We start from the raw sequence: 27,230 nt of genomic DNA, 5'->3' as shown, positions 1-27,230 counted from the left end.
CAAGTTTGGTGACAGTTTATCAAGCAATATATCCATATCTAGTCTGTACATAATGATAAACAGTCTTGACCAAAATATAACTACTTGGGGGAGAGAATAAGCCATGCATTATTTGTTTGAATCCTGTCAGCCACGCTGATGAGGTGGAGTAACGGCAAAACATGTTGACAGATAACTACACACAGACGCGCTTATATGTATGAATGTATATCTATAATTACAGCTTGGTAGATAATAAGTTTGTCAATGAAAGTGATTACCATTAAGAGCTAATCAGCTGTGAAAGTTTTAAAGTTAGAAAACTTGTTTAGCAAACAAATAGCATAAATATCAAGAAATTATGTTTCATCGGGATAAGCTTAATTGTTAGCTTGAAAATGATGCAGTAATCATTAGTGTAATCTCGTGTGGATTAGAAATGAGAAAACTAGCCTTGCAGATCGTTACTGGAGCAGAGGAAATTTGAAATGGGTAACTTATACTCGTGGAAGACTGAATTAAGCTCATGAACTAAAAGTTATAATTATTGGAATTCTTTGAGATGAGTAATTTGTATATATTTGCAGACTATTATCTTCATCTTTACAGTTAACAGATTCAGCATTCCTATCCTGTTGCAGTTAACTACCTGACGAAGGCCAGAGGAATAATTGGTCGAAACATTGTGAAACAACTATAAAGATGAGGATAAAAGTCTGCAAATAAATATAAAGTTATCATTTGAAAGCTTAACAATTACAAACAGGCTACATGAAAATTTCACGACCGATTAAAGAAATTAAGTTTTAATAGTAAATTTTTTTTCTTGCTAATTACTTCAGTCATAATTCCATATAGAAAATTTTTTTTCTTTTTTTTAAATTGATATGAAAAAAAAAAATTGTCAAAAATTACTTTAAAAGAAATTTAAAAAAATCAAATTTAAAGGTTAGAACCAGAAGAAATTAAGAGTTTAAATTTAACAAATGAATTTCCATATTTTTTTTTTTTTTAGCAAGAATCACTCAGAATAATCATTTTAGCAAGATTAGCCATCATCATATTTCCTTCCCTACACTAAGTAAAAAGAAAAAAAAAAAAAAAAAATTTTTTTTAACACTTTTACTAATCCGAACAAAAGGCACATTTCCACTGCAAATTAAGGGTAATACTTATAAGGGCATCCTAAATGTGGAGTTGAGAAGCAAGATGTTTGTTCACATTACATTAAAATTTCTGTATGTTAGTATAGCTAAGAAGGAAATTTCAAAGGCTAGCAGTTTGAGGAAAGAAGCCATTATTTACACTAGAAAGTCATCCAGCATGTAGATCTCTACAGTGAAAAGGTGGTTGATTTGATGGTTTATTTTACCAGCATACCTTTTGAGCTATCTCATGCTGAAGAGATTGATTAGTTTATTGCTTAATTAGTTTTTTTTTCTTTTTTTGGGGGGTGGGGGGGAGGCCTAGTACAATTATTGCAATTTCATGGGTGTTATTTGCATGCTATGTTTGTCATTTTTGAGGAAGGTTTCTTGAAAATAAATAGCAGCTGGGTTTAGATTTACTATTAGCTGGTGTAGTTCTATATTTTAATTTATTCCTCTACAGTTCCATTGTAGTATTTTGTTGTTTCCTTTCTTTTGTTTGGGGGTGGGGGCTTTCGTGTCTGTTTTTTTAAATTTTCAGTGTCCATTGCCTAGATTTGATTTTGGATAGGCGTTCTTATTTTAAATGTTGATCGAGATCCACCTTTTCCTTTTTGGGATTTAGGTTCTTTGTTGGGTGATGATTTTTATTGCTTTCGGTGGGCGTTTTTGAGTCCCATGTGGGTAACCGTTCCTGTAGAAGTAGTTGCAGTTTAGGGTTTTGTGTATACTCTTGATTGGTTTCTTGTTGGGACCTCTGTTTAGGTTTTTATTTAAGTAGATTTTGTATTAGTATCAATTTTTTTTAATTCTTCTAGTAAATTTTTCATTTCATTTAGGTTTGTGACATCTTTTTTACATTGTTGGGGTGTATTGCTTTTGTATGAGGATTTGGTATGTTAGTATTTTGTAGGTTTCTTTTAGTTATTTCTGCATGATTGATGTTTTCTATTTTTTTGGGGGGGGGGGGGCTTTGAAGAAAGTAATAGCTTTTCATGCATTTTATTTTAAGGATTTATTTTGCTTTTATCCAAATTGTTGCAATATTTTGGACCTTTTAATGGGGTATGATTCCACACAGTCGGATGATTCTATTTATAAACGATGCTGCTAAGAACTGACGAATCAAATTAATTCACGTTCTGCTACCAACCAATCAGAAACCAGAATTGCTTCATAAATATTAAACCTTTTCTGGAGCAATTTCACATGTTCTTTTCCCGGGTTTCGACACGGTAAGAATATTTTGTTCTGTGGAACTGTCTACTACAAACAAGTCACCTACCAGGACTTGTGTGTAACAGCGAACCATCTGAAACTCAAAATGGCTTACACTTCTAGAGGTTATGCGCCCAGCGTGCGTCTTTATTTCGATGGATCCGAATCAAAATTCGAATTGTGGCAAGTTAAATTTCTGGGATATCTACGAATCCAAAAGCTACACAAAGTACTACAAACACAACCTGAAAACAGAAACGACTCCGACTTCATTGAAAAGAACGCAACTGTCTTTGCGGAATTAATACAGTGTTTAGATGACCAAAGTCTATCACTGGTAATGAGAGAAGCCCTGGACGACGGCTGCAAAGCATTAAACATATTGAGAGAGCATTATTTATCGAAAGGAAAACCCAAAATTATTTCTTTATACACTGAACTGACCTCTCTAAAACGAATGGAAGCCGAAACTATTACTGATTATATTATAAGAGCCGAGACAACTGCAAATTCTTTAAAAATGTCTGGTGAAGTTATAAGTGACAGTCTGTTAATTTCCATGGTCCTTAAGGGATTACCGAGTGATTTCAAGCCATTTACCACCGTGATAACCCAGAAAGAAAAACCCATGACTTTTAGCCAATTCAAGGTAGCACTCAGAAGCTACGAAGAAACTGAAAAAATGATCACAGAAAAAAACGAATCCACAAATATCATGAAATTTAAAAATACACACATAAAAACACCAAAATCGAATTATACCCATGCCAGGAATAAAAAACGCAACTTTGCCAAAAGCAGGTTTTTTCCTAAGAAAAGTACAAAAATTATTTGTTATAATTGTGGACGACCTAATCACAAGAGTTTCCAATGTAGATACAGGACTCAAAATGGCGACTACATTAAAAATGTAGAGAGCTCTGTTAGCGAACATGCATTTTTATTTTCGTGTACATTTGATGCTTCAACAAACAATAATAATTTTCTTGTCGATTGTGGGTCCACGGCACATGTGATTACAAAGGAATCTGATTTTATCAATTTTGACCCCAACTTTAAGCCACAAAATCATTTTGTAGAACTAGCTGACGGGAGTAGAGTCAATGATATCGTTTTGAAAAGAGGCAATGCGAAAATCTCGCTAAAGAACAATAAAGGTGAACAGTGTTTCTGTATTCTAGAAAACGCTCTTCTAATCCCAAAATTTAAACAAAATATATTTTCTGTACAAGCTGCCACAAAACAAGGTGCAAATATAAACTTTAGCCCCAATAAATCAAAATTGGTATACCCGAATGGAACTGTATTCGACATTGGATTAAAGAAAATGGATGACTATATTATTTAAATAGCGTAGTCCCATCAAAAACCGCCTGCCATGACATGGCATAAAATTCTTGGACACTGCAATATTCCTGATATCAAAAAGTTGCCGACTGTGGTTGATGGAATGCGAATACAAACATAAAAAACCTTCAACTGCGACGTCTGTACGCAAGGGAAAATGACAAACTATCAAAACAAGATACCAGACAAAAAGGCCAAAAAAATCCTATCAATGGTGCATTGTGACTTGAATGGTCCCATAGAACCGATGGCCAGAGAACATTATAGATATGTGTTGAATTTCGTAGATGACCATTCAGGTTTAATAATGGTTTACTTTTTAAAGAACAAATCTGATACCCTGCTAGCAACTAAGAAATATCTAGCCGACATGGCCCTCTACGGTGAAATCAAGTGTATTCGCTCTGACAACGGTACGGAATTCACCAATAAAGACTTTGAACTTTTACTAATTAACGATTTTTTTGTGGTCGACAATATAAAAGATTATCAAATCGACTATTGCTTTTCAATGGAAAATGCGCCAAAAAGCTTCAACGAAGCAATTAATTCAGAACATTGTGATGAATGGAAAATTGCCATGAAAAAAGAAATAGATGCCTTAACCGAAAATGATACCTATACGGTAGTGCCTCTCCCAAGAGATAAACATGTTATTTCTACCAGATGGGCCTTTACAAAAAAGAGTACAGCATCAGGCGTAGAACAGTACAAAGCAAGATTTGTTGCTAAGGGGTGCTCTCAGATTTACGGTAAAGAATACTTTTCTACGTTTTCACAGACCACAGGCCTAGCGACAATCGGAATTTTACTGCAAGTCGCATCAGAATGTGACCTGGACATCCATCAAATGGACGTAGGGAATGCTTATTTGAATGCCCCAATAGACTGTGAAATTTATATTACCCCTTCAGAGGGATTTATAATGAAAAATAAAAATAGCGTGTGGCGACTTAACAAGTCATTATATGGTCTAAAGCAGAGTGCTCAGTGTTGGAACACAGTATTCCATGATTATATTATTAAACAACAATTTAGACAATGCGCTGTAGACCCCTGTTTATATACCCAACACAAAGACGATAAACTACTGATTTTGATTTTGTGGGTCGATGATATTTTAATCGCATCAAATTGTGACATAATGTTAACTGATGTTAAGAACAAATTAAGTAAAAGATTCAAAATGACCGATCTTGGCAAAATATCCTGGTTTCTGGGGATAGAATTTACTCAAAGCAAAGGACTTGTTACGATGACTCAATCGAGATACATCGACAAAATACTATTAAAATTTGGAATGGGAGAGTGCAAGAAACGCTCTACACCGGTCGAAAATGATATTAATAAAAATATACACACAGAATCTGAAGTAATAAATGACACACAATATCGCGAAATTATAGGTAGTCTTATATATTTAATGATGCAACCAGGCCCGACATATGCTATACAGTAACAAAACTGTCACAAAAATTATCACGACCGACAATGAAGGATTTAAACAGAGCTAAACAAGTCCTACGTTATTTGAAAGGAACCAAAGAACAGAAGTTAGTATTTAGAAAATCAAGAAATCCCCTAAAATTAGAAGGTTTTTCGGATTCAGACTGGGCAAACGACGAAGATCGCAAGAGTGTATCTGGATATTGTTTCAGACTCTCAGAAAATGGGCCTATTATTCCATGGAAATCTAAAAAGCAACAGATTGCATCTCTCTACGTGTGAAGCAGAATTTATCGCGCTCACACACACGACCCAGGAAGCACTCTACCTTAAAAATATCCTGAAGACTATTTTAGAGCCAGAATTGATTAAAAGCCCCGTAGTAATTGTGATAATCAAGCCAGTATAGTCTTAGCACAGAACATAATAATCAACCAAAGATCTAAGCATATAGATATAAAATATCATTTCATAAAAAACGAGATAAAAAAGGAATCCATTATTTTGAATTACATATCAGAACAAAATATCGCTGATGTATTTACGAAACCGGCGACACGGATAAAGGTACGTTTTTTCTCAAAACTTGGTGAATTCGACTGAATAATTTTTTTTTTCTTTCACTGCCCTATATGTACATAGATTTCTATATATTAAAAATACAGACCAGCGAAGTTCCAGTTATGAGAAGGCTCTTACTTTTTTGCATGAATATCAGTGGAAACCCCTAGGGGTAATGCTCAGAGTATATAGATTTCTATATATCAAAAAAAAAAAAATCTTTGTAATTTTCCTTTTTGACATTTGAACACAATTAAAAATGGTGTCTTTTTAAATGCTAAAATTCTAAGATCCAAATGATTTTTAATTTTTGTTATGTCTAAGTAAATATAAAATATATATTTATTTTTGAGCAGAACAAACACAAGGGACTTCCCCATTATAAAAATAGGGAGGATGTTGCAATATTTTGGACCTGTTAATGGGGTATGATTCCACACAGTCGGACGATTCTATTTATAAACGATGCTGCTAAGAACTGGCGAATCAAATTAATTCACGTTCCGCTACCAACCAATCAGAAACCAGAATTGCTTCATAAATATTAAACCTTTTGTGGAGCAATTTCACATGTTCTTTTCCCGGGTTTCGACACGGTAAGAATATTTTGTTCTGTGGAACTGTCTACTACAAACAAGTCACCTACCAGGACTTGTGTGTAACAGCGAACCATCTGAAACTCAAAATGGCTTACACTTCTAGAGTCCAGTGATTTTCATTGCAATTAATGCATTTAGGTTAATTTTTGCATTCTTTGCATGCACCTTTTCTCCTGCATTTTATGCATGTTGGGGAGCATGTACATTGGTCACGATAATGTTCATTATCAGATATTTTGATATTTTCGGGGATTTGGTGGGGTTAGGATCTATGCATTGGTGGATATTTCTTTTTCTTAAATGTAACATTGAGTTTTGAGATTGTCCGATCTCTTCTATGGTGCATAATGATAGTTCAGAACTTTTGATTATGCTTTTGCTTGAGTTTAGTGGTTTAGATGGAGAGGTTTTGATTGCTATATTATCGAATGGTTTCCATTTTAGTAGCTCTTGTGTTTGTTTCTGTTTGTTATTTTAATTTATATTATGTCATTGTTTAGCGTTTTAGTTTGATAATTTTGGAGACTATCTTTTGTTTTGAAAGGTGATATTTTTGTAACAGGTTTTTCATCAGTTGATTCCATCCATATGCGTGTTGGGAAGTTTGTGCTTTCATATTTCATTTTGATTTCTGAATCTGAACTGGTAAGATCTCAGACTTCAAAATGATTTTTTTTCTTTTTAGACTTGTTGTACGTAATTGTGTTATTTTTCTCATCTCTCCTGCTTCCCATTCACCTTAGAGCCTTATATGGGAGATATTGGGGGGGAAGAAGCTCATTCGTCCCAACACAACGTGGTTCTTCCAGGTTATAAGAGTCTTTAAAAAAAAAAAAAAAAGTTCCTCATCCATGTTGGATTCATTGTCTGTCAAGCAGATTGACCCTTCAGCCGCCACTTACTAAATCAATTTATTGATTAATGTGGTGAGCATATTTTATGTTTGTCAGATTAAGAGCTAGACATAACAGATTTATTAAATCAAGAATATCAAACCTCCCATCTAGCCCAAGTAAAGGCCAAAGTGATGTGCTGCAGTTCATGTCTTTATAATGCCCTAAGCATAATCTGATCCCATCCTTAAATATGATGATTAACAGGTGACCTACCAAGAGGTTTTTACTCTCTTCAGGGGGACAACCGGGGTATTCTAATGCTCCCTAGACAGGGCTGTGAAGAGGTGAGTGTGCTGATTTTTGGGTTGTCCGAGAGGGCACCAGCCCAACAAGTATGGAGCACATTCCATTAATGTACTAGTAAAACAAGCACAAGGATACAATATTGCGGTGATAAGACAGGGTATGGAACGTGGTAGACAATGTGGGGCCAATTAGTTTAGAAACTCTTTTGGGACTAAGGAGAAACTAGTTGTTGGTGCAATAATAGCCTATGCATGAGCAAATGGTGGGTTTGTAGAGATACAAGATACTGGCACGCGAGAAGTTTTCTACCTCAGTAGAGGGAGCCCATCTTTGCAGCAGCAGCCTTTGCATCTTCCATGTATTTGTTCCAATTCATATGACCCGTGAATGTTCGATGAAGTTTTGTACCAGAGCGTGTATGATCGCGTGGGGAAATATCAGCAGGAGCTGTAGGATAGCTGGGTTATAAAGATATTAGCAGCAGTAGCCGAAAAAAGCATGCATGCAAATTAGGAAGTGTCTGTTAGAGAAGATGGACGTGTAAAATCAAAGGTGAAAAATGGCTAGCTAATGCCAGTGTGAGGTCCGAGAAAGAAAATACACCAGGTAATATGGATGTGTGGCCTCTCAGTAGGAGCAAGTAGGCTGGTGTCGAGATGGCAGGTTTTGTTAATCTCATGGCAGACGAAATGAACAGTTAGAAAAAATAAAAAGCAGCCATTGTTTATAAAGTGATGGTAAAAAAATCCAAGCCAGATTTATTTATTTTTGTTTGTTTGTCCATTGACGAAAGGTTTGATCTGTAACGACCACAGTATGTAAAGATGAGATTAGTATGGTAAATTTTCATATAGAAATTAAAAATTAGACAATGGAATTTTCCAATTAGAATTTCAGTCAGGTTATGTGTTCGGGCAGTGATACGAAGTGACCAGTTTTAGTAAATAAGCAGAGAAAATTTTTCATAAGAATTACTAGACTCATCCCATAATTGAATAGGAAAGAACGAAATTAGGAAGTGTGCGTTGAAGATGTATGCTTAAAGTCGAAGGCGAGAAAACTGGCTTATGCCAGTGTGATATCCGAGAAAGAAAACACCAGGTGAGATGGATGTGTGGCCTCACAGTAGGAGTGAGAGACTTAAGCTGGTGTCGAGATGGCGGGGTTTTGTTAATCTCATGGCAGACGAAATGAACAATTAGAAAAAAAAAAAAAAAAATAGAAAAAAAAAAAAAAGAATGCATTGTTTGGAAAGTAATGGCAATAAATACCTTTTACTAAAACAGAAAAGCCAAGTCAGATTTTTTTTTTTTTGTTGTTCCTTTTTGACAGTGCCAGATGGTGGGGGATGGGGGTCGGAGAGAGGCCCAAACTTTAACAAACATTGTGCCGAGTGTAACAGCCATGTTACAGTTTGAATACTGAACTTTCAAGTAAGGTGCTATTAACCATGGCAACCAGTGATTGAAAAGGTTTATTATTGTTAAAAAAAAAAAAAAAAAAAGATTTCTCTTAATAGCATTAACTATTACTATCCATTTATGTACCCATCCCAAACTGGAAGTCATTTTCTGAGGATTTAGCCACTGCCTTAGATATGTACGTGTTTTGCCAACATGTTGAGAATAAAGTGACGCCATCAGCAAATATACTCATCTTGGACACACTTGCATCAAGGAGAGCATTTATTAAAACTCATAAAAGGTCTAAGGAGTGAACCCTGGAAGTGCATGAGTTGCAGTAAATTCTCATCAATGTGTGATTAAAGAAAAATAACCGAAAAGAGAAATTTGTTATTTTTAATCAGATATGAATAAATATGGGATCAATTCAGATCAAATTTAAACATCAAACTGTACTATACATCCCTATATCTTAATTTTAATTGTTTAAAATTTTGTTCAAATCACCCCACTTTTTTTTTTTTTTAAAATTTATTTACTGCTATATGAAATCTTTTGTAAATAAATATCCTTTCTTATTAAATATTTTTTTATTACTTTTAATTAAAAATAACGAATACTTTCCTCATGCGCACAGAGCAAGACAATTTTACATGGGATGAAAACAGAATTCTTATATTAACTTGCTATAAGTTATGTTTTTTTTTCTTTAAATAAAATTTTTTTAAACATTTCATTTGACATTTTTTGATGAAAAGAAACCCAAACGAATAAAATGTGGTAATGTGACGTAAGAGTCATGTGTACAGTGCAATGATATATGGAAACGAAACTAAGCCAGTGATGATTCACAATGTGTGTTGTATAGCAAGAAACAATATGAAAATGCTACGATGGATGTGTAATACAAGTTTTAAATCTAGACAGTACGTGTGCAAAAAAGGGGACATTGAAATAATGACTGAGTTATTGGGTCAGTAAATGTAGACCAGTTGAAATAGCAGGTCCAGTTTACAATGACAAGCCAAAGAAAACATGGAAAGAAGTGATTAAAAAATGGACTTTAGAGAAAGTCCAAATAAAAAAAAATCTGGCCAGAGGTAGTTTGGAAGTCAATTTCTTGAAGCCGTACAATACATGCCAGCATGTGTGTAAAATGAACGTTAAATGAAATTGCAATAATGTAGATATTCAAAATTTTCTTTAAATTATTACTTGTTACAAAAGTCAAAAATACACAAAGTTTGAAAAAAAAAAAAAAAAAAAGAAAAGTTAAATGTAGCAAATTTAAAAAAAAAAAAAAAAAAAATCTCATGTTAAAGTTTATTTACATATGTATTTCCACTAAAAAATCTTTACATTTTTTCTATAAATAATTTGATTAAATAAATCTAATGTATAAAAAAAGTTCAATGATTAAAATTCAATTAATAAAAAAACTTACATGAAATCTAAAAAAAAACTTTTTAATCTGTTTAATTTAAATACAAAAATAATTTAGATATTTAACAAGTTCAATTTGTAACATTACAATTAAAATACTCTTGACAAGTTTTTAAATGGTTTCAATTGATAAAATTATCCAAAATTTAATTACCATTTATAAAATCCTAGCAAATTTTTTTTAATAGAGAAAAAATGAAAATCAAGGAAATTAAACCTAAAAGACGTGGAAGAAAAAGGCTGAAGAGCGAAACAGAATTAACAGTGGGGGCGGGGGGGGGGGATAAAAAAGAGAAATTAAAGAGTAAAAAAATACATTGATGAGCTTAGGTTTAAGTTGAGAATTTGTTGAGGTTTCTTTAGATTATGTTGAAGACAGTAAAATTGTTTTGTTGCGAATGAACATTTTTAAAAGTGTTACACACACACACACACACACACACACACACACACACACACACATATAGACATACCCATATATACACACAAACAAGATAAATTATTACAACTCCTCCTTCCAAGTAGCAGTTTTGTGTTTATCAGAAACAGTGGTTTTATTTATCTTGTAAACATTGGAATGTGTGCGACTTTTCCATCCAATCCCACATTTTGTACAATGGACTAATTTAAGTGCAATATTATACAGATATATTTTCATTTACAGAAAGTTTAGATACTGGTACTGTCGGTTTCAAACCTAATAGTGGGGGACCATTTTAGATACCCATCACACACAAAGTAAATTTATGTATAATTAATAAGATGTAATTTGGATTAATCCCTATTCTGACAATACATTAAGTTCGAATTATTTTCAAATGTGAACCATATTTAGAAAAAAATAGCTTACCAATAAATCATGACTTTCAATCTCTCCATCAGGTGCAAACATGGTTTGTACCATAAATTTGTGTTTATTCTTCTCTGCTGGATCATACTCAAAAGGTTGCAACATTACTGAAATGTTAAAAACAAATATTGGAGAAATATTTAAATTTATTTCAAAGAAAACAGACAGAAGATACAAAAAAAAATTCAATTTGGAGAGAATTAGAACCTAAATTATATTTGTTTATAATATATTGCGATTCCAAAAGAAACATTTTTTTTTAAACTATAATTTCACTGCAGATTAAATGTATGATTCAATTATGGACAGAAATCTACCAGAAAAACAAGTCATGCTGTAAACAGAACAAAATTTACCCGGAAGTCATGTATTTTCTTTTGGTCTCACGACAAAAGGAGGATCGACCTATAAATTCACCCTTGTCTGTTTGTCCATCCACACTTTTCTCAATAACTAAAAGCCTTGGAATTTTAAAAATACTTTTTGCACAAACAAACATGATACAAGTAAAAAAAGTAACAGAACGGATTTTTTGGGAAAACTCTGGTTGCCCCCATAGGGGTACCTTTTGGGTTAAAATGGCTAAAATTTACACTTTTGTACTTATTAAAAAAAAAATTGAGGCCTTGGATTTTTATAAAACTTTCTGAAGAGTTGTAACTACCTGATTTCTATATAATTTTGTTTGTCTATACTTCGTGATAACTCTTGTAGAGCTAATAAAAACACTCCATTTTTGGGACTATTTTACCATATTTGGCCAAAATGTTCCTTGTATGTCTATTTAGCAGTTTTGCATGGTGCTGAACTTGAATATCTTAAGATCTTGGGGAATTCTGGGGCTAAAGGGAGAGGGGGGGGGGCAAATGATGGACTCATTTTTTTTTGCATGGTGCAGAACTCAAATTTACATATGTTAAAGCCTAAAACTGCAGTTTGTTCATTTTTCATCAGGATTTGACATCCCCTAGGGACGTTGGGGGGGGGGGGGGTTAATCATTTTTTATGCCTTGTTCACTGTGCTCTCACGGTGGACTATACATGCTCCACTTGATTTATTTATTTTGATCATATCAAACTCAACTAAATCATCTTCAGGAATTGTAAACAAAAAAAAAAAAACAGAATAAATAGGACAACAATATTGTTTTGTATTTGGATTATTGAAACCATTCTTATCTTAGTTCTTTTCATGTTTCAGTGGAAGATGTAATTTGACCTTCAGGTGAATCTTTTTTGAGCTTTAGAACTTAGTCAAATTTGGAAATCTTTATTAAACTTAACAGATATAGAATTTGAAATTGAACACTTTATTGAATTCACAAAAGTAGATCGCTCTCATTTAATCAGCCATGACCAAAAGTTTCACTTGATTCGGCTATCACTATGGATTAGCTGAGTCGACTCCACCTGCTGAATTGACCACATCCCAAATTGAGGCTGACCACACTCGACGATTTAATGCTGTTGTAGCTATGAGTGTGAGAAGCAACTTGGCATCTTGTTTCACAGTATTGATTCAGGTCTTCATCTGTCAGCCACATTTCTTCCAGCCCTGTGGTGGGGCCAGGTCAACAGCTTCACGGATAAAATTGCCTGGTTGTTAGCGAAGGACGTGGCTAAACCATCGGAGGCACCTCGTGAGGATAGATTGGGCAAGTGAGGATGTTTTGGAGAGTGTGTTGACCACAGCATAAAAGTTAATTTAAAAGTAATTTTTAATTATTGCCATAATAGTAAGAATTGAACTTTTAACATCCAGAAGTGTGACTTCAAAGTAATTGTTAACACCTTGTTACACCACATGTGGATAATTTTTGTATGAAGTTGTGAAGTTTTAACCCATTTACACCTTACTGATATTTCTTTTATCGTTACTCCCATTTCAATCTTTAACTGATGTTCTATCTAAAATTATTAGTTTTCATTATTTATTCTATGCTCTACTAGGCGGGGGGGGGGGTCCATTTTCACCTCGCCTATGCCATTTCTTTGAGACATCTGAATCGTCATTCTTCTGTCTACAATTTTTTTCAACCTCATCTTCCAAGGGCAGATGAATCCTCCCTACCTTCCATATGTGATCAGCCACATCAAACGTTTCTTATCTCTTCATTAGTTTTCAACTATTTATGGGAACAATCTTAAACCAGTGAATGAAATGAGTCCAGTTCAAAATTCCATACACATCAGATTTCAAAATCTGCAAGCTTAACTATTAGATAGCCAAGTTCAAACAGATATAATTTCAGAAAGTCTGAGGTTACATTGTCTGAAACACTATAAACAAGATGAGAAAGATGAGAATAGGAGTATCTTTTTTTTTATTTTTACACAGTGATCACCACTTATCAAGGCCCGGAAGCCACTCAGGGATAAGGGTTATTGCAAGTACATTACGTTAGTGTGGAGATTTGATGAAGTGTTTACTTAAGGGGGCGGTTCATTAGGAATTTGTTAACGTTGGACTTGAAGACATCAAGTTGTAGTCCGGTGGGAAGCAGGCAGACGGAACAGAGTTCCACAGGCGTGCAGTTCTAAGAAAGAAGCTTTGTTCATGGAATCTACGTTTTGATTTAGGCACAAATATAGAGCGGGGGAAATTTTTCACAGTGGATTCAGCTAGACGGGTGTTTTTCATGAAAGATTGGCGAGGGGAGACCAGAGATTGGAGTTCAGACGAGCACCTGCCATGGAAATAACGATAAAACAAGGATAGGCTCGCAACGTCTCTTCTGAGGGAGAGAGGTTGCAGGGTAGAGAAAAGGGCATCCTCCACTAAGCCATCTTAATCAAAATAATCACTCACAAGTTTGAAATACAATATTTTTGTATCATAATGAAAAGTTAGAATCTCAAGTTCATTTTTAAGCTTTTGTTTATTTACTTGACAGAATTAAACACAAGGTCAATTTTTTATGCAAATAAAGTCCAGCTCTTTAACCTCTGCCATAAAGGGAACACTGGATTTGAACTAAAGTAAAAATTGCCCCAATTTAGAATGATTTTTACTTCAGAGTGAGGATGATATAGAATAAAAACAGATACTACACTTTATTCTAGCCAAAAGAAAATATTTTTACAGTTCCATGATTTCCATACAATAAGACAAAAACTGTTTGAAAGTAAACAAGATGAATAATATTTGCAAAGTAGGATTTCCAAAAGATCCGTCTTGATTGTTGCTTATTTAACTATGATAGAAACAACCATGAATGCATTTGATTTCTTACTAAAAACTGCTTTGTATGACGCTGAAATACAAATCAATAGGTGCAAAAAAAAAAAAAAAATTTTTTTAACACAAATTCAATAAATACATAATTCAAGATTTTACAAAATTAAGTTATTTTAATGAAGTTTTCAAACACTACTTTTATAAGGTTTATATTCAAAACATCAAAAAGTATTATTAGATGTTCTGCTGGCTTTGCAAGACAAGAACAGACTCCAGGTGTTTCTTTAAATGATAGCAATGAAGAGCCAATTCTAGGGTCAAGTCACCGGTGTGACGAGACGCAAATAGACAAGCTGTTGAGGAAGTTCCATGTTGCAGGACCAATAATTCCATGGTGACTAGTTGAAATACAAATTTGCTGAGAAGAGTGATTAGTTTGTGATCTGCTGATACGGATACATATACAGGTTTGTTGCTGATTATGTCACTGACAAGAATGCGAAAGTTGCATAGGACAATAATGACTTGCTGTTTGAAAAGCGAAATTATTTTTGATGAATGTAATTGAAAAACTAAGACAAAGATCATGAAGTAAATTCCCAAGAAAATTCAAAAAGGCCGTGCATTTCCGTGCATTTAACATTTAACGTTATAACTGAGATAATCAGTTCATTTTTTAAACCTACTCTTGATAACTACAACAACTGCAAGGCATTTTTTTTTTTTTAAAGAGAGGGGGGGGGGCACAGCACAGTAACAAACTAGCATCCTGTCCGAGGTATTCTATTGTAGTAGTTGCTACAAAACAAGAAATAAGATAATGAACTTTGAGTATTGAAGAGGAGCTTTTTCTTCTAATTTTATTCATTTCTTTTTTAGGGGGGGGGTCTACTGCAGAAAAGGTAAGTTATGTTTGTTTGCATATGAGAATAATACATGATATTCTGAAATGTCATGCAAGAAGAGGCAAAAAATCTAAGAAATCATTAAAAACAATATTTACCAATTTCATTCAAATCAACGAACGTTTTCATAAAAAGTGAAGTTTTTAAATTTATTAACTGTAAAGCATGAAAAAGCCTCAACAAAACAAGCACACATGCGTAACTATTTGAACAATTATACAGCACATTTGAGAAAGATTTGAGATAATATTGCAAAAAATTACAGACATGGCGACTCCTAGTTTGAAAAACGTTCCATTTAGGGTTTTATATCTCATTTGACCAACAAAATCATACCACTATCATCTATATATTATCAGACAGACATTTTCCATAAGGATATCGCCATCACTCATGCTGATGTGGTGTTATCCTCATCAAATCCCAACAAGGGGGAAAAAAAAAAAGAACAAGAAACACCCCACAGCAAATTCTCAAGAACACACAATATTTTAAATGTAAATTCAGAAAGATTGTCAAATTACACTTCCTGGTCTCAACTCTTGGGACATCATGAAAAACTCCCAAACTTTATGACCTACAAAACTCCACAAACTGGATATCCCATGAGACCCATCATATTGAATATTGACAACATACCACATAAATTAGCCAGAAACTTAGCAATAATTCTTTCTTGCTGATTCATTAGTCCAGCTCATAATTTGGAGATCTGCTGCAAAACCTTCCAAAAATGTCACCATAACCATTTTAAATATAAAATACTTTTCCACTAACGCACAAACAGCCAAATGCCTTAAATTATTCAAAATTTATTTCAAGTCCTATACCTACCATTGAAATTTTTTAATTATGCCATTTAATCATACAACAATGCTACTTTACTTTTAATGAGAAATTATAGAAACAAAAATTTGATTACTCATCTCAGAGTTATTAACTCCTATTAGGTTGACAAGGTTCTTAGAGAATTTTTTTATTTTGATTTCAAATAAGTTTTGTTATATCTTTATAATTTTAAATAGTTATTCCCTCTATCAAATGGTTTTAAAACAATTGTCTTTTTTTCAGAACGTTGAATACAAGATGGAAAAAAGCTAATTGCACAATTTTATTTTAATTCAAGCTAGGCCGAAAAGCTGCTGGAACAGTTTGCGATAAAAAGCGTTTGGCCTAGGAACCATTACTAAATGTACAGCTCAATGGTGATTTAAGGAATTTCGTGGTGGCACAAGTCTTAAAAATAATGAATATAGTGGTCGGCTATTGGATGTTAACGACAATCAATTAACAGCCTTCGTAGAAGCCAATCCACGCACAACTATTCAAGAACTTGCTTCTGAATTAGATGTAACATATGATTTCCAACCATTTAAAAGATTAGAAAGACAAAAAAAAAAAAAAAAAAAAAAAAAACGGTGTTATGAAGTGTCATTTTCCCTTCTATGCTACAAGAAGGACCCATTTCGATAGGTTTGTGACTTTGTGATGAAAAGTGGGTTCTTTACGAAAACCGGCAACGTTCAGCTCCATGGTTAGATGCCCCTGAAGCTCCACGACACTTCCAGAGTTTCACCAAAAGAAGGTCATGTTGACTGTTTGGTGGTCTGCGACCAGTTTTATCCACTAGTTTTTTGAATGCAGGTGAAACCATTACGGCGGCTAAGTACCGTCAACAAATAGTTGAAATACATCAGAAATGTTAAAAATAGCCAGTATTAGTCAACAGAAAAAGCCCAATTCCCCATGACAAGGCCCAACCACACATTGCTAAATCAACCCTGCAGAAATCGAACAAATTGGCCTATGAAACTGCCTCATCTGCAATACTCTCTACTGACTACCACTTTTTCAAGCATCTTGACAACTTTCTGCATCAGAAATGCTTCATAAGCTTAAGCGATATCAAAAACACCTTCAGCGACTTCATCACCACCAGAATGCAAGATTTTTACGTTACTAGTATAAATACACTTGTTTTGTATTGTCAAAGGCGTTAATTCTGATGCTTATTTCTATCAATAAATTTGAGCCGAGATATGTTCATCTAAATTTAAAAGTTTAAAACTGCAAGAACTTTGCCAACCTGATACTTTTTTTGGTACCTGTACAGTTTAGTCAAGACATTAAAAAATGAAAATACCGAAAAAAGTTGAAATTGTATGTATAAGTAATAGAACAAAGTTCTCTGAAAAAAAAAATTTCACTTAATTTCATCCAGTAGTTATTTTATTACAGCGAAAAACCAATTTGTCAGCGCTTTAACTGGAGTTATCTCTCTTTGGCATTTCTAAAATACAAACAAAATTTTTTTTTTTTAATCCAAGATGGCTGCCTTCAACCGTGGCCTTCGTTATAAAGATGGCCGGCCAGCTGAAAAAATGACGTCATCGCCGAGGTCCCAACAAGCAAGATATGTGGAACTCTTAGACTGTCAATAATGAACAGTAATTTTTACAGACAGCGTTACAAAACTTCAAAATTGGATTAAAATAAAGAAAAAACACGATTTATACTGAAACTCATCTAATATTAATAATAAAAATATAATAAAAAAACACAAGTTGTTTGTTTAAGTATTATAAGCAATTGAATATTTCGTTGTATTATAGATTTTAAAGATTAGAATGCGTTCTTTAATTACTTATAAATTACATTTTAAAAAAGTGAAGGAACACGATTTGATTTGAAATAAACTTGAAGTTTATTTAATATAATTAAATGAAAATTATGCATGTAAGATTATGAATATTTGAAGCAGAACACAAGCAAAACATTTGATGAGTTAAGACAATAAACAAATATTAAAATTAAACTATTTTTTTTTAATCAAAATGAACAATATTTTTTTTAAATAAAAATGAATATTTTTTTAATCAAAATGAACCAAAATATTTTTTCAAAATCAAAAACAATATTTTTAATAAATTCATGAAATATTACACAGTAAAAAAATAATTAACCTAAAGAAAAAATCATGTTTCTTATTTAAGATTATTTCACCACATAACAAAAATCATTTTTTTATATCCATATTTTCAGTTTGTTAAAATACGTGGGTTTGTATTACTGTACACATAGATTCGAACAAGTTGTCAAAAAACAAATATATAACAAACAAATGTTATCAAAGGCAAGATAAGTTACTTTTCTACCAAACTGGATATATTTTTCGTGTTTTTATTCAATGTAACATGTTTATTCAGCTCGAAAAACAGTGTTTATCGATGTATTCGAAAATTCCAGATGGCGTCTGATTCTCTCTTTAACACGGTAAGTTTGGGATAAGGTGTTATAAATAAAAAAACTATACAAAATACTATTAAAAACCCGCCGAATATGTCAACCTATGTCACGGTAACATATATTGAGCGAGTTTTTAACAGTATTTTATCCGGTTTTGTATTTATAACACCTTTTCCCAAACTTACCGTGCTAAAGAGAGAATCAGACGCCATCTGGAATTTTCGAATACATCGATAAACACTGTTTTTCGAGCTGAATAAACATGTTACATTGAATAAAAACACGAAAAATATATCCAGTTTGGTAGAATAGTAACTTATCTTGCCTTTGATAACATTTGTTTGTTATATATTTGTTTTTTGACAACTTGTTCGAATCTATGTGTACAGTAATACAAACCCACGTATTTTAACAAACTGAAAATATGGATATAAAAAAATGATTTTTGTTATGTGGTGAAATAATCTTAAATAAGAAACATGATTTTTTCTTTAGGTTAATTATTTTTTTACTGTGTAATATTTCATGAATTTATTAAAAATATTGTTTTTGATTTTGAAAAAATATTTTGGTTCATTTTGATTAAAAAATATTCATTTTTATTTAAAAAAAATATTGTTCATTTTGATTAAAAAAAAATAGTTTAATTTTAATATTTGTTTATTGTCTTAACTCATCAAATGTTTTGCTTGTGTTCTGCTTCAAATATTCATAATCTTACATGAATAATTTTCATTTAATTATATTAAATAAACTTCAAGTTTATTTCAAATCAAATCGTGTTCCTTCACTTTTTTAAAATGTAATTTATAAGTAATTAAAGAACGCATTCTAATCTTTAAAATCTATAATACAACGAAATATTCAATTGCTTATAATACTTAAACAAACAACTTGTGTTTTTTTATTATATTTTTATTATTAATATTAGATGAGTTTCAGTATAAATCGTGTTTTTTCTTTATTTTAATCCAATTTTGAAGTTTTGTAACGCTGTCTGTAAAAATTACTGTTCATTATTGACAGTCTAAGAGTTCCACATATCTTGCTTGTTGGGACCTCGGCGATGACGTCATTTTTTCAGCTGGCCGGCCATCTTTATAACGAAGGCCACGGTTGAAGGCAGCCATCTTGGATTAAAAAAAAAAAATTTTGTTTGTATTTTAGAAATGCCAAAGAGAGATAACTCCAGTTAAAGCGCTGACAAATTGGTTTTTCGCTGTAATAAAATAACTACTGGATGAAATTAAGTGAAATTTTTTTTCGGAGAACTTCGTTCCATAATGGATACATACAATTGAAAATTTTTTCGATATTTTCATTTTTTAATGTCTTGACTAACCTGTACAAGTACCTTTTTTTTAAAACTCATTTTTTACTCCAAACAAGGCATATTGTCATTTTGAATGTAAGGGGCTACTATTTGGGATCCTGCCTAATAGGGAACTGAGGGGAGTTGAGCAGTAAGATGTCTGCTCACATTACATTTAAACTTCTGCAGGTTAGTACAGTCAAAGAAGCATTAAATAGAGGGAATTCCAAAGTCTTGCAGTCCAAGGGAAGAAACTATTAAAGTAGAAGACTACAGGATTCCAGAATTTCCTCATAAAAGTCAGGAATGAAGCACTTGAAACTACTAATTCCATAGCATTGATTCTCATAGCTTATTTAGCTTTTAATAGGATTATTTCTACATTTTCTTAATTTAAAAAAATTCACATTCACTTTAAACACATGAAAAAATTGGAATTGCTTAAAATATCTTAATGACATACATAGAAAAAGATTGATATAAAAGAATCTTAAATGTTTTAAATCTGATTAAAAATCAGTTATGACTGTCTTGCAAGTCTAAATATCCACCCTCCCTTTAAGACCATATGAGTTTTGTCACATTTTTTTTTTTTTTACACTTTTTTAATAAAAATGATTTTTGTTAAAACAAGACCAAGCAATTAAACTTTCCCTTTAAATGTGTACTTTGATGCAAGGAATCTGAATATAGCACTGAAAAAATCTGCAGATATCAACAGTTTTCAAATAATCTGCAGTAAATGTGCATAAACGGTGCAATACCATAAAAAATTCCATATATACATTAAAAAACGGCTAAAGCACTCAAAACTGAATTTTATGTACAAGAAACTGAAATCTAATGCTAGAACTGTTTAAAAATGAATACATTGCAAGATTTCTTCTGCATTACTTGTACATTAACACTTGCTAAATCAACCTCACCAGCCTCTCTAAAATGTGATTCTTCCTTTATTTTTAGCCAATTACGTATGAACACACTGAAAAACTTATATATAAATTTAATACAAAATATAAATAATAGATTTTAGGGTAATTTTAACATTTTAGCACAGTCAACCCTTTTTTTTTTTCCTCTCAAACAAAAAATTGCATTTTTCTGAGGGTCTATGTGGGAAGAGGTTTACCACCTAGATTTTGCGTTAATGGTAGAAGGGCTAGGGGCAATTACACGTGAACACCTTAAAAACTTGTCAGAAAAAAAAAAAAAAAACATTTTAGAGTGGGAAATTAGTTTTACAAATTTAATGTAAACTAATCCACCATTTCCAGGCTATTCTAGCATTTTAGAGCAGTTTATTTTCATAGGAGACAAATCATGTGCATTTTTTTAGGGGGTGCAGGTGCGATTATGGGTGGTTTTAATTTTAAGACTTTGTACAATGAGAAGTTTGCTATTCTGACTTAAGGTTTGCAGTAGAATTATGTAAGGTTTTATTTTAAAATGAGTGTCAGTGGCAGGATTAAAGATTTTTTGGGGGTGGGACTTGTCACTCAGATATTTAAGGTTAATGGTATGACAGGTTCAAAGGAGTCACTTTTAGAAGGTGGGCTTGTCACTTGGTGAGCGGTAGCATAATTTTATACATAAAAAAAATTTGATGCAAGATGGCATATTTCATAGCGTTAACATTTTTAATCATTACTTTCTTTAAAAAGCCTTCAAATATAACATGTAGATTATTTATTAAAAATTGTCAAAGGATATTTCTTAAAGTGGTATTTTGAGGACTTGTTTAATGATTTTAGGATTCCACAAAATTAATGTTCGCACATGGACAAAATTTTGATTTTTAGCTACCATTTATTTTGAATTTGTGCGAGTACTGCTATGAAGGACCATTGTATCTTGACGAAGAGAATGAAGAAAATTTGGACAAGAAAAATGTGAATATACCAAGAGCTGGTATTGTGAGTATTCTTTCAACTCTACATTATTTATGTGACTGAAATGAGAATTAACCAAATATATCTAAGAAAATTAGCTTCTAGATCTATAGCAAATTTTTCAACAAACTTCGAACATTCATGATTTGGTGGTTAATTCAGATATCAAAATAGATTTGGTACAACCGTTTAGGCTTTAAAAAGGTGTTAGATAAAATGATATTCTGATTTTTAATATCTACTATGAATAAATTATAACTAAATTATTGGTCTGAGCTGAAATTTGGCTATTTAAAAGTTCAAAATTCTGAATCAGAGTATTTGAATTAATTGTCATTTTTACTTCTGATCACTGGAAAAATTTCTGATAAAATAAATTAATAGACTATTAATAAAATAATGAAAAATTTGCATTATTTGGACTATTCAACTTCGCTGTGATTTAGGACATTCAGAAGGATTAATGATCCTCATGAGTATATCAGTGTAATCAATTCATTTTCAGGATAACCGCCATGTTAGGATAGTGTTGTGTTTTCAGGAAATCCTCTGGTCTAATATATTGGTTGGGTCAGATTTTATAATACAGATCTATCTGATCATAGATCAGTAATTGTGCCTCAGTCGGGTCAGATGAGGGTCCCGAATTCACTGTAATATATTGCTCCTGACACAGTTGCTATACAACTTCACCTGAATGTAGAGAGGAACAGCTTGTGATATTATCGAAGGCAACAATTCACAAAATTTTACCAAAATTTTGTGGCTATACTTAGTCCATATCTGCCACCTACATTTACCATATCTCTAAGAATAAAAACAGTCTACTACCTCCAGAGTACTGTCATCTAGTACCATCTTTTTGTGGCGACAACTGCCAATAGGATGCACCTGTTTCATGCATCTCATAGATGTTAAGTTGGGGTTCAGAGCTAACATACTCTTCAGATTATTGCACTTTTTGTAGACCAACAATAGGAACAAGTTACACTATATAGTATTGCTCCTAACACTCTTCCAGTACACAAAACAAGGATACCGACCAGAGCATTTTAGGGATTATAGAACAGAGCCATACACCATCACATTGAGAGTGAACTTGCCTAAAACCAAAGTCATGACCTCTAGACCATTTTTCCATATTTCCAGTTTAACCTTTAACTTATCGACAGATTCAGCAATGATAAATCATTAACACAAAGTCATTCCCATGGGCAACTCAACTGAAACTCTAAACAGTGGTCCCTAATTATTAGCGAAAAGTAGAGGGCTAAGGACAGATACTTGAACTCCAACCTTGAGACTGAAGCTATCAGTGCAAGTGTCAGCTACCTCGCACTATTACTAATGTTCCTGTATCACAAGCCAATCCTCGACAAAAAATAAAACTTTTGCATTGCCCATCATAGCATCTCTTGAGTCTGTTGAAAACTTTCTCCAGGTCCACAAATGCTATAATAGAGTATCTTGTCTACACAATCATATCTTTCCTGTAGTTGTGAAATGATTCTTTTTCAATTTTGTTTTGTTCAAACCAAGGATGGGGCATCCTGCTGGCTGTCAGACATTCATTCGCTATCTTATACATTCAGAGAGCTTTAAGATTTTAACTGCCTCTTTAAAGTGCAATTGTTTGAATCTATCTTGCACTTGATTCACTGGGTATATTCGCACAGTAGTTTTTGAAATTCTTTTTCGCAAATCCAGTTTTTATAATTACAGGAATGATGGAGATTATAAGATTCCAGTTTCTTTTCATGTCGTACATGATATGTTGGTATTTCGTTATCTTTTCCCTCTTAGCTCTGTTTAACCTCTGTTTAACCTAGCATCATTATGGACACTAACTTCTAAGGTTGCTTCTTTCTTTGTCCCATATCACTGTCAGGTTAATAGCGTCGTTTTCTAGGTACATAGCTATAAGAATTGTATATACAGCTGATAGTGTACAATTTATTTCCAGCTGTTCTTTCTGGTATATTTTCCCATGACCTGCTGCTGCGTTCAATATTAACCAACTTTTACAGATCATCCAGTCGAGATATCTACACACTCCATTGTGGCACATTGTGAAGTAGTCATTCCAATAAAATCTTACCATTGGACGTCAGGTAGATTACACATTACTTTTGTGTCGTAGAACTTGCACTCGTCAGCACCGAGATCACTCATTTTCTTAAAAGCATTAGTCAGAATCAATATGGCATCAACTGTGTCCCTGCAAGGTACAAATCTGAACTACATCCAATACATAACTGTCAGTTACATGGGAACTTTTATTCTTGTTTCTAGGAGTTTCATATCTTTATAATTAACGTAACCAAAAGTCTATTTTCCCTTTATAGCAATTGACAATGTAACTCGCTAATACAGACTTTTCTCGTACGATAGCATTTACTAGGTTAGGATAAGAATGGCGATTCTACCAGATGCTTTCAGCATTTCTGGAACTATTCCAGGTCCTGCAGCTTTGAATGCTTTTTAACTTTACATATCAAAACTATTACAAAGAAATGGTCTTCTACAGAAACATGAAAAGCATGGCAAAATAAATAAACAAATTAAAAAGAAAATTAATGAAAAGGAAAAATAGGAACTCTAATACCCGTCCCAGGATGGGTAAAATAGGTTTCCTGAACAGTTTTACACCATATTTATGTTCTTTTACAAAGATTAAATTCAACAAATAATGATACCAAACCTTATCTCTAGAATTCTTATTCTAATTTTTATCAAAATCCACCTTTGATTCATACTTAATGTTATTTGAATATAGATATGCAAGACAGAAAACTGGTTCAATTATAGTTTAGCAGCTAAATTTGTGTGTGGATGCATTCACTAGATTTTTTAGCAGCTAAATTTTGTGTGTGCATGCATTTGCCAGTCAGTCACGCTTGGGTTTAAAATTTAATTTTTATCACTAAACGTGCAATTTGAATAGGGACACTATTTTAAGACAATAATTAAACTGCTCACTTCAAAAAGAAAATAGAACTTGATAGCCATTTTGATTTTATACTTAAAAATTTGTATGCAGTAATAATAAAAAAAAAAAAATGGCACCGTATATTTTTATGAAATTTATAGATATAAAAAGATATTGATAATAAAGACATTAATGAGAGTCCTCCATAATCAGAAAATGTGAAAAGCTACTTTTTTTTTTTTTTTTTTAAAATTAAAATTCACTTTATGAAGAGAATAGATCAACATTACCTGCAACAGTCACTGATTCCTTGGGCTTGATTAGCCCACTGTTTGGCCTCACACAATACCGCTTGGGAGCTGTGGTTTTTACTTTGAAGCATACTTTACGTGCTGTGGGATTGCTTAATTTTAAGTTTGCTGTTACCACATCAACAAAAGGACCTGCAAGAAAGAAATAAAAAGGTGGCTTTAAAACTTCAAAATACATTAATAAACAACAAAAAAAAATGTTTTTGAAATAAAGATGATAAATACATCCAATTACCACAAAGATAGAACACAAAATTAGATTGGTGTTAATAACAATTGTTTACAAAAAAAAAAAAAAAAAATCCGAGATGTTGACAATATTTGGTCTTGGAGAAACTATGGCTTTCATATCAAACATAACATTTTCAAATTTTGAAGTGAAGATTAATAATTTCTATGTATGGAACAAAGTAAAAATTACAAACAGGCAATAATAGACCTGTAGCATAACGGCTAAAAAAGATTTGATCAACAGGTGATTATTTTGAGAGTTGATGGTTTGATTCTTACAATAAAAATAACAATACACAAATATTTTCAAATTATTATCCACATACAATGCGTGCGTGTTCAAGAAAAATCAAATTTTTTAACTTTAGTTGTATCTCCAAGAAATAAGAAAATATCACATCTTAATTTGAACAGTTGAAGGGAAAAATGTAAGACTAGTTTAATAAAAAAAACAAAAAAAACTTAACATTGGACTGACATTAAAGCTCCCTTAAAAGATATGGTTTCTGGAAGTTGATTGGTGTTTTTTTGTTATGCGTTTAATCATTTAACAATTACATTGCTTACTTAGATGTGTAACAAAGTGATGTTTTCTTTTATGCTGAGATTTTATTAAAATTTCTCCAACATGTACACAAATATCTGAATTTTTCAGCATAAATACATATGTCAAACTGGTTTTTATCGATTTTTTTTTTTTTTTTTAAGATTTAAATCACAGGAGATATGCGGATCTCAAAATTTTTAATTATATAAATATCCGTAGTACTTAAAAATTTGGAATTTAAAGCTCAGAAATTAGGTGTCCAAAATTGACAATATTACACGGAAGAGATATTTCAAATCATGGATGAATTCAACGAAATTCATTAAATTTCTCTAAATTTGGGACAATTTTGATAAAATTTTTACATAATACCAAATTATGTTCTTTCAGATTCTGCATTTAATTTGTATTTATGTAGCAGGGAATATTATGGGCAGACACTTCGCAGACTGATATGCAGATAGGTATCTCACTCACACACAAACGTTACTCACATATGCACCGGTTATTGCCTTGTGGTTTCCGACTTATCCGACAGGTTGCATCTACTTCCTGTTGTGCATTCTCTCTATCCACTTCTGTCTACATCTCTACATTTTTTCACCCAAGTCATCCATGTACACAGACACCTTTCTTTGTATGCCTTGACAGGTGCACTTTCGGTTTAAGGTAAGATAATACAATGTATACACTAACAAACTCTTGTGAACACTAGACACGCATACACAATGAACATACACAAGTGTACACAAAACATTTGTTCTTACATATTTCAAATTAAAATATTTGGTATATATTGTAACTCTTAACATTCTTTTTGAGGTCTCCCTTAATGTTGGCAGATGAACATGTGTATCTGAGGTATACAAGATCGGCAATGAATATCTTTTCTCAAAATGCTTACCAACCTTCCACAAATCGACTAACAGCCTACACTACAAATAACAAACCAGATGTAACTCCATGTCCAATCAGCTTTGCTCAGAACATGACAACCGCCGAGCTTTGCTGATTATTAAAGCGTAACAAACACTATTAAAAAACTGAAGGAAACGTAAATAAAAAAATAAAAAAAACGACCTACCATAATTTTTTTTTTAATGTTTTTATTGGAAAAACAAGACAAGTTTTATTAAATTTTTTTTTTTTGTCAAAAATAGTTTAAAATGAAACAAGCCAATTTTTTTTTCCCATACCCCCCCCCCAAAAAAGTTGTCAATTAAGCAAATTTTTTTTGCTTTTTATTTTTAGTAAACTTAACAGAAAGGTTATGTAAATATTTTATTTTTGTTTTTATGTATGTATAAATTAACATGTTTTTTTTTTTTATAGGGTGAAGCTGAACAACGGTTATTTTTTATTTTTGCCGTTAGGTTTAGATAAACTTTTCTATGGTTGCACCAGACGATAGCAAAATGTGGTGAGAAAAGACAGCGGATGTGAAAGAAACCAACTGGGTAACTTTCCAAAATATGATTTAATATGGAGACAAAAGGGTCATGACCAAATTTCTGTCTCCACATTAACTCCAAAAGGTAACTGCTAA

General features: G+C 32.5%; 1 protein-coding gene across 2 annotated transcripts in view; it reads right to left on the bottom strand.

Moving 5' to 3' along the window:
- Positions 1–27,230, bottom strand: part of LOC145258155 (vesicle-associated membrane protein/synaptobrevin-binding protein-like) — a 133,295-nt gene that overhangs the window by 40,078 nt on the left and 65,987 nt on the right. For both annotated transcript variants that reach the window (XM_080115946.1, XM_080115945.1), the window contains exons 2-3: positions 24,886–25,038; positions 11,137–11,243 (exon numbers count right to left, since the gene is read on the bottom strand). In XM_080115946.1, the coding sequence (XP_079972072.1) occupies positions 11,137–11,243; positions 24,886–25,038 (260 nt within the window). The remainder of the gene's footprint in view (positions 1–11,136; positions 11,244–24,885; positions 25,039–27,230) is intronic.

The sequence above is a fragment of the Euprymna scolopes genome, chromosome 33 (genome assembly GCF_053919585.1).
Source record: "Euprymna scolopes isolate OS-2025 chromosome 33, ASM5391958v1, whole genome shotgun sequence".
Taxonomy (NCBI): domain Eukaryota; kingdom Metazoa; phylum Mollusca; class Cephalopoda; order Sepiida; family Sepiolidae; genus Euprymna; species Euprymna scolopes.
This window is presented reverse-complemented; position numbering and strand designations above follow the sequence as displayed.